Genomic DNA, 9,795 nt, shown 5'->3' on the forward strand with positions numbered 1-9,795 from the left:
AGGGTGCGTTTACTTCTGAGTTAGCAGTGCTAATTCTGATAACCGGATGTGACGTCATTAGCACGTGTATTCGTGCTTGCTTGTCCAATTCGAAAGTGAACACATACGTTAACAAGAAATATGGCGGTTTCCAGCCATATTTCTTGTTAGCGTATGTGTTCACTTTCGAATTGGACAAGCAAGCACGAATACACGTGCTAATGACGTCACATCCGGTTATCAGAATTAGCACTGCTAACTCAGAAGTAAACGCACCCATAGATTGTAGTGTTGGAAGTATTAAGCTGATATCCTTCCAGAATGAAAAATTTTTAAAAAAGTGAAAATGTAAAGTCTCATTATAAAAAAAATTAAGTTTATTAGTCTAATGTAAGATCTCAACACAAAAATATTACTAAAACTAAAAATATAATAAAAATTTAGCCTTTATATATATTAATAAAAATTATTTAAATTGCAATGAATCTATATTTACTAGGGTTCTAATTCAATAATTTACATATATTTTTTCATAAAGCATCTATGAATGCCATATTTCATTTGCTTATTATATATTTTGCTCTTCAGATTTTAACAGCAAAATATTTCAAACATACATTTTATGTAAATATATACTTGTATAAATTATTAATTTGTCATTAATTTATTTTTTATACGTTAAAAAATCAAACTGGTTTAAAAACAGTAAAATTGCAGAAAGCTGAAGCAAAATAAATATAACATCCAGTTTTAACTACTGTTAAAACTGGAAGTTATATTTATTTTGCTTCAGTTGTCAGGTAACTTCAGGTATTTTAAAATCAGTGTACTTTTGTAATAAGTTATGCACTAGTTAATTGAAAAAGATTACAATTTAAAATTATAACTTTTCTAAATTTAGGATCATATAATCTAGTTTTTAAACATTTTATAATAATTTTTAATATTTTTCTAACTATTGGAAAAATTAAAGTATGATTGATTAAAATTTTTTTTACATAAAGATTATATAAAATTGATATTAATGCTTATCAGAAGCTGTTTGAAAATATATGTGATTGTTAAAATTCTTTATTTATTTTTGTAGATGAGCTGGCAAATGAAATATATATCTTTAGCAACACTAGTTGTTCAAACTACAACATTAGTATTATTATTAAGGTATTCTAGAACAGTTCCCCAGAAAGGTCCCCGGTATCTTAGCTCGACTGCTATTGTCATTTCTGAATCTCTTAAGATAATTGCGTGTTTAATTGCATTATGTTCACAATGTGGTATGTGGTTTAAGTACTAAATTATAAATAAGAATTTAATTTTTTTTAATTTAAAAATTAATTTGAATCATGAATTATATCATGAATTTGTAATTAAATATTGCTTTTAATAAAAATAACGATTATTGATTAAAATTATATAATTTATATCATATTTTTTTTATTTTAGGATGGTCAGTACCTGAATTACTTAAATTATTATTCAGAGAAGTCTGGAAAAAACCTGCTGAAACATTAAAACTTGTTGTACCAGCAGCATTATATACAATACAAAATAATCTATTATTTTTAGCACTATCCAATTTAGATGCTGCAACTTATCAAGTAAGAATTTTATTTATATTAGTACAGTATCATTACTTCATATATATTTAATTATTATTTACAAGTTTGAAAAAGAATTTTGCTAATAAATTTATCTGACATTTTCAGATTTAAAATTTAACATTAAAAATATTTTCTTTTATTTGAATTTTATTATTTTTTATAACATTTTCAGTTTTTTCATTCATTTATTATCAATTTGAAATATTATCAGTAATAATATTAAGCTTTATTGTGTCTACCATCTTTCCCAGAACAAGAATGGAGTTGTTGATCATTAATTTACACATGAAAGAAAATAGTTACATGCAGTGGTGATATTCAGCGGGTTCGCACAGGTTCGGCCGAACCCGTTGTTAACATTTTCAAAGTTTTCCGAACCCGTTGTTAAACACACGTAACATTTCTCAGTGGTTTTGTTTCTTTTAAAAAATATATTAAAATATACGTATTATACTCTGTAACACTACTAAACTAGAGCCTTATACCCTGTTCGCCTGGTGCATCCTCCATCGGCCGTTTCAATCTCGACTGAAACGAGGTTCAATCGCGATCGACTCGAGAGAGTTCTCGAAACTAGATCCAGTCATAAGAGAGATCCCACAATCCCACGCGCGCGAGAAAATACAAGGTGGCTGAGGAACACGTGTCGAGCTATCGACAGCGAAATAAGAAAGATATTGTGTTTCGAGAGACGATGATATCTGCCTATTATAATAATACCTAACGATAAAATAAATGATTTAGAAAAAGTTTTTCTTGTTTAACTGCTTTCCCTATGACTTTTTCTGATTAAAAAAAGCCAATATTTTGAATGAAAAATATTAAAATATGTACAAAATAAACCATTTTGAACACTCTTTTTTATTTTTTATAAAAAAATATAGTTCTGGCATAAACAATGTTAAATTTTAACTGACTTAATTTTGCGAACGCATCTTTTTTTATTTATATGGGTATCTTAAGGTCAGTTTTTTGCGCTAATGTTGCTAATGCACCATTTGAGCGAAAAAAAAAAAACTGTTAAGGAAAAATTTTCTGTTAGCGAACCCTTTGTTAAATATTTCGAATATCACTACTGGTTACATGTTTATTATGAAGTATAACATAATATACTCAGGGTATAGACAAGAATATTGCACCTGTCTATATTCACTTATGCTGTGCATATCTAAATGCAATTGCACTTGAATATAGGTAGGCTAATTGGTAATGGACTGTTTATTTGTTCATTGATTTGGATACATGGTTACATTTTTTCCTCCAGCATTGTCTTTGAATGGGATAAATTCTATCTTAGGTCCTACATAATGATATAGTTTAAATTACAGTCATAGAGCATCTCAAGCTCAATACAAAGTGTTTTATTTTGTTAAAATACTCAATGAACAAAGTGGTTGGACATTGCCAAAAACAATGAACAATGAAATGGTGTGAGGCTTCTTTGCATGTCCTTGGGCACTCAAGGCCATGCAGAATTTCATAAATTTTATGGAATTTTGATTTTTTAAAAATAAAGTTTTGTGACAAGTTATAAGAAGACCTAAGAGAAATTACAGAATCTTTCTATACTAGTTACACAAGTTCTGTTGGGTTCAAGTGTGTAGATCTAGCTAGTTAATTTATTCTTTAAATATCCTCAACTCTCAAAGTAATTATTGATAAGCTGAATTTTGTATGGCCAAGTATTATCATCTGTAAAAAGAAATTGGAGCTTAATAGTATACTGGAAAAGTCTAACATAATATAACTAAATATTATCTGTACTATACATAGAACCTACATGCTCAAATCTCTACTTCATACAGTTAGAATGACATGCAATAACATTGTTATTGCAAACTAACATATCTTTGTAACCAAAAATACATTCTCTGATGTCGGATAGATAATTACAAGTTCTTTACATTTTCCAGCTGAAAATGTGTTGAGAATAGTCTAAGTGGCTTTTTGTTTATTCGAAAAAGTAATTCTGATCTATAAGAAATGGTGTCTGAATTATTTGATAAATTCTCCTTTAAGAATGAAGATGCAAATCATGGATCTTTTTGTATGAAGAGCATTCTCATTACGTCTATATATGATTTGCCTTGAAACAATTATCTTTTAGTTGAAGAAAGCTCTAAAGAAAATTGTCTGATGTAATTTTCTTATAAAATTTTACTGCCAAAGTAAGATAAGATAATGCTTATCAAGAGATATAATAATTTTTGAAGTGTCCTTGCTTAAGCCTTTATCACTCCTGAAATTGCTGCCATAATTTTGAAATTATCTTAGATGGATATTCAAATATCTTGCTACTTGAGTTTGAAATTGACCTACTTCTGGTCTTCCTTTGATTCTTTTATTGAATTTGGTAAACGTAAATATGATGTATTATTAATTACTTTTATTGACAAGAAATACTTTTAAAATGCTTTTTATCACAAGAAATGTGAACTCTTTTATTAAACACTTTACCTTATTTACATGTTGGAGTGCTATTTGCAAATTAAACTTGCATTAATAGATGTTAAAAATTTATGTAGAGTAATGCTTTTAACTTCTATAAGTGATTTTTTTTATTGCTGGAGCATTCATGTTGAAAGATGATGATATTGGCATATTAGTCTACATAGAAAAGTTTATGGAATGGGTAAGTTTGTTAGAGATAACCAAGTTCAAGTTAATGAAACAGAAACAAAGAGACTATTTTTTAAAAAAGTGCCATGTCATTGAAACACCATTTGGAAAATGTTTGGAATCTTGTTCCTCTGGAAGTGCCATTAAAGGTAGAAATGGTAAGAAGAATTTAGATCAAGAATTGTTTTTAGAAGAAATAAGAGATGTGTTGTGTGAAATGAAAGTGGCAATAGAATCAAAAATTGAGTCAGAACTATGTATGGTACAAGATTCTTTAACAGAAATTAATGAAAAGATTAATTGGAATTAACAATGTGTTTAATGTGTATTTCTAGTAACTTTAGATTAGTTTATGTAATATCTTAGCATTGAAATTTTTTTACAAAGCAAAACAAAAATTTATTATATAAAAATGGTAATATATGTTAATGTTTTTAAAAATGTAATTAAAATTTAAATGTAAGTATTGAGATTAGGATGTTATTTTTTCCTTATATTTTATATTTTTAAGGATTTTTATATATATTTTGTAAATATCAAGACAAATATTTATAAAATACATTTTTCATAACAGATTATTAAAAATATTTTTTTCTTGAAATAACAGGTGACATATCAATTAAAAATTTTGACAACAGCTTTATTTTCTGTCAGCATGTTACACAAACATCTAGAGGTTCCTCAATGGCTGGCATTAGTTTTATTGATGGTAGGAGTTGCACTTGTGCAGGTAATTTAAAGATTTATGCATAAAAAATTTATAATGTAAACAAATATCTATTTAATATTGCTAGAAATTAATAAATATGATTAAAATATGTTAATTTTTAGTAAATTTAGAGTAAAATTTATTGTTTTTAAATATTTTTAAAACACTTTCTCTATTTTTTTCATTATTCCAGTATTTGCAATATGGATTTGATAAAGTTATAACTGAGACAGAATTCAATCTAATTACCAGAATGTATTCATTGATTTATTTTATTATCTATTCTCCAAAATGCATTTCAGGCCACTAAGCCCTCTTCAGTTGGAGTACACTTTACATAACAGAAGATATAAATTCAAGAATAGATTACACTAGTAATAAAGCTAACATTAAAACTAGGTAAAATAAATCAATGAAAACTTTCTGGTGATTACACTCAATTCCGTCTCAGGTATAATAAGCAGTGGCGTGCTGTGACATTTGATGATAGGGAAGCTGTGTTTCTGTAAGAAGCCGACATCCAGGGGCAATCAGTCAATTGCATGTCAGTGATGGTCTAGGGTCCAATTGTATCATTTATTCCAGCCACTAAAGCCAGTAAAAACCGTAGACTTTTCTAAATGTATTTTTAATATCACAATTACATTCTGAATTGCTAGCCACGATATAAGGGCTACAATTAAAAATAAAATAATAAAAACTTACTTGGTGAAATAAAATTTGTGATGGATATACTGGTACAATATATTTTGTACTGGGACATACCCAGTACGAAATATTCTTCAATTGTATGAATATACTTTTAAAGAAAATTATAATTAAATATAGCTTTGTAAAGAAACGTACATAAAAAAATAAAATATTCTTTACTTTTTAAATCTTAAAACAATGCACTTAATCAAATAGCTCCCTACCAGTGGCTAATGGATGGAATCAAAGACGGTTGCAGAGCGTGCATACACACAGACTGCCAAATCCCCAGGGTGCCGATACCAGTCAATGTCAAATACCTCTTTTGTTGCATCACTAGTATAGCTCAAAGGATGCAACAGGGCTGTTGTAGATTTTAAACGTTTCTCACCATAGCTGTAAAAATCTAAATATGTTAAACTTAATAGTCATTTGTTTTCCAACTAATTGGTCTTAGGACCAAGTGTACTCAGAAATTTCCAAAATTTACAACTTTTCAGTCACTCTCATTGAACTGAAAAATTTCTGTCTTTATTACATTAATAATATGAAGAAATCAGTCTCCACTGTACTGTGGTTCGGTTAAGCTTTTGTTTAAGTAAAATTTCGGCTCTTTCATCAGGGTTTTGTTTATGTCCCCAATTCCCTAATTGCTTAATTATTTAACTACTTATTAAGTAGAAATAAGTCGAAACCAGTTACTTTGTACTTGAATAGGTGTATTAAATACTCGGCTCGGATGTCACACTAACAGTTAACTCAATCAAAAACTTCATCAAAAACTTCAGATTATGAGGTGTTAAATAGAATTAAAAGAAATATTTAATCTTGCAAGCGCTTTCAACGTAAATATGTACGTCGTCTTCAGGCAATTCAAAACCGAATAGAGAATTCGAACAGAACACCTCATAATCTGAAGTTTTTTATGAAGTTTCTGATTTTGTACTTGAATATTTGTAGTCTTGGGAAAGAAGTGGAAAGACAAATTTTTATGACAACGGATATATAAACCGTAAATTTAAGAAAATAAATTCTAGAGCTTTTTTGTACCTCGTGCATCTCTCATTCATTAAATTTAGTTGTAAATGATGCTACCAAAGTAACAGTTAATTTTTAACATTGTACAAGAATTGTACACATTTTTTTCTACATCTCCTTAAAGATGGGACATATGAAATTGTAATATCACTGGTTTAACATTGAAATCCATAAGTAATATAAAATGGGAGAGCGGAATAAAAATATCAAATATTTTAATGGATTTTTTAAAACTCCTGTCAACTATACAGAACTATCATAAAAACATACCAGTAAATTCTTATCGGTTGGGTTAAGTTATAAAGCTACTCATGATTCACGTAATCGGGTGAGGGTGGCCAAATATCTAGCGGGCAGGCGGCTAACAGCCCGGAACCAGTCCTGGATAGAATTGGATGTGGTATACATGTAGCATCCACCCAAGGTCCTAGGCTTTCACCAGCTAAACCGGGTGAGGTTGGTGCTCTGTAAAGTGCATGCGCGAATCTGGCTTTTTGAATGCTGACAATACAGTGCTTCCACTCTGCCACTAATATTTGAATATACAATAGCAATCTTATTTTTTTTTTCACATGTAGTATAGAAATTTGTAATAAGATACATAATGCAGTTATAATAAAATATTGTGTGATTATTTTCATGTAATTAAAATTAATATGTATTTACTTTTTAGAAAATACAAGGGAAGTGGTGCATCCACCGCTTCCAATGACAGCCACCACTGATAATAACTCTATCAAATCTATATGCAAATAGTGAAATAGTTAAAAAATAGAAAATATAATAAAGAAGAAGCATTCAAACCAAAACACTTTGGCTGATGATTGATTGCTTATAATAAATAGCCATTTATTGATTGAGTTTATATTACAGACCATGTAAGTGTATAGAAAGATTCAATTTCAATAAGTGTGCATTTAAAGTTTTGTTATTTTAAATTATGAAAGTTTTGTTAATGAGAGTAGTATCTGCTTCAATTAGTTTTTTCCTACAAAAATAACCTTCCAATTATTGATTGTGGGAACTTAGCTAGATTATGACTCAGACTTTCAGACTTTAACTTAGAGTTACTTATTTTAACTCAGTTTTATTTTTTAAAATATAATGGTATTATCTCATCTGATAACATTGTTCTTCAATCAAATTTGATTGAGTTAACTGTTGGCGTGACATCCAAGCCAAGTATTTAATACACCTAACATTGTTCTTCATATACCAACCTGTCAAACTCAGAATATGTCTTGTTTATATAAATTGCTGTGTTGCCTTGATATTTCCTGGCACTTTTTTTCTATCATATTTTGAAAATGTAAAATATACTGAGAACTTTTTGCATTTAGAAAGTATTTGGGTAAACACCCAAATACTTTTATAGTTAGTATTTTTAATATTTAACTTACATTAATATTTATTTGTATAAAAAAGTTAATTTTTAATAAATATTTAATAAGAGAAGAAAGGGAGTGCTAAAATGCTACATCTACATATATTTGATAGCATTTGCACTTCAATTTCACCCTTCCAGAAGAGTTAGTCCAACTAAAAAGTGTGTGATCTGGCTAGCTACTTCAGCCCCTTGTTCAGAAAAGAAGAATATGTGCTCTGATCAATTAGTCTGGCTCATTCAGGGAAATAGAGTATTTATTTAGAGCAGGGATAATAAAGGAATGATTCAAAAATNATCTAGCTAGCTACTTCAGCCCCTTGTTCAGAAAAGAAAAATATGTACTCTGATCAATTAGTCTGGCTCGTTCAGAAGTACAGAGTATTTATTTAGAGCAGGGATAATAAAGGAATGATTCAAAAATATTCAAATTCAATTGGGTCAAAATAATTTAACTACTAAACACAAATACTACACAGAACACTACATATTTAATAAATTAAATTGATGCATTTTGTATTTAAAATAAATGAATTATAACAAAATTCAAAAAGATTTTAAAAAAGTAATAAATATATAATAAATTTTCTTTCATTTAAATAAAAAAACTAAAGTAAATTTAAAATGTTGGAGTTGACACATTTTTTCTGACTCTGACTCCTCTGGCCGGAAATTTCTCCCAACTCTGAATCCACAGTCCTGACACAAGCACAACGAAACATTTATAATTCTCTCACTAGTTGGTGTTAGCTATCTGCAAGCATAGTGATTGACTCAAAGCACCCAATCTTGCTTTGGATTGGTTGATGTGAAATGTGCACTAATTGTGTGATAATATTCAAATTGTATGTATATTCAGATTAAAACAAAAAAAACAAGAAAAAAAATGAAACCATTTTGATTTTGCAAAATCAGTCAGCATCACAAGGCCTTCAGAAACATGAGGCGTTGTGTGCTCGCACTGTTTGCATACCCCTCGGACCGGCCCTGGCTGTGTTGTTCCTGTCAGTGGATTTGTTTCTGACAGTAAAGATGGTTTTCCATCTCGTAAAATTCTTTGTGTAAATCATGCATACCCTCTATAAAGTGTTCCACTTCTGGGATGATGTGTTCAGGTACACTTGTAGAGAGTGAAGGAGCAATGACAGACCATTCTTGGTGACTACATGTATATTGTCTGGGGGAACTATGTTGTCCCAACAGACAACACTGATGAGACGATTAGGTTCTTTGGTATGTTTTTGTGCTACATAACCAGGAGATCTTCATTTTGTGCATTTACAGAGGTAGAAGTCAACAGAATCTGCCAGTGATGGTTGATGTGGGAAATTAATAGAGGGTCACATTGGTGGATGTTATTTTCCAGAGCTATGATTGATTTGGGGATGGTGTATTTATGTCTCCTGGCTAAATGGATAGCTTTACAAATGCAAATGGAACATACCTGGTGATAGAATGAAGCACATTTGGATGGGAGAGAGATGTTGATGATGGAAGGTGGGAAGATGCCTAAAGAACGACATTGTAGAAGGAAGTCCATTTTTGCCATAGTGTGGCAAAGATGTAAGATGAGTTTATGGCATTGTTTGGCTGGTGAAGCCATTTATAAAATACTGCCACTTAAAACTGGTGATATTTGAATTAATAACACTAAAATCTATATTCCAGCTGTTTTTCATATATATATATATATATATAAAAAAAGCAAACATTTTTGTTGAATGGGCATCATCAGGCAAACTGATCCTCAACTGCTGAAACAATGGGGGATAATT

The 9,795-nt window shown here is 29.6% G+C and overlaps 1 protein-coding gene across 2 annotated transcripts in view; it reads left to right on the plus strand.

The window, feature by feature from the left end:
• Positions 1-9,795, plus strand: part of LOC111641137 (UDP-N-acetylglucosamine transporter-like) — a 30,166-nt gene that overhangs the window by 10,521 nt on the left and 9,850 nt on the right. For both annotated transcript variants that reach the window (XM_023387270.1, XM_023387261.1), the window contains exons 2-4: positions 1,067-1,253; positions 1,423-1,577; positions 4,807-4,929. In XM_023387270.1, the coding sequence (XP_023243038.1) occupies positions 1,067-1,253; positions 1,423-1,577; positions 4,807-4,929 (465 nt within the window). The remainder of the gene's footprint in view (positions 1-1,066; positions 1,254-1,422; positions 1,578-4,806; positions 4,930-9,795) is intronic.

Source organism: Centruroides sculpturatus, unplaced genomic scaffold (assembly GCF_000671375.1).
Source record: "Centruroides sculpturatus isolate CEXI.00-Female unplaced genomic scaffold, Cexi_2.0 scaffold101, whole genome shotgun sequence".
Lineage (NCBI taxonomy): Eukaryota > Metazoa > Arthropoda > Arachnida > Scorpiones > Buthidae > Centruroides > Centruroides sculpturatus.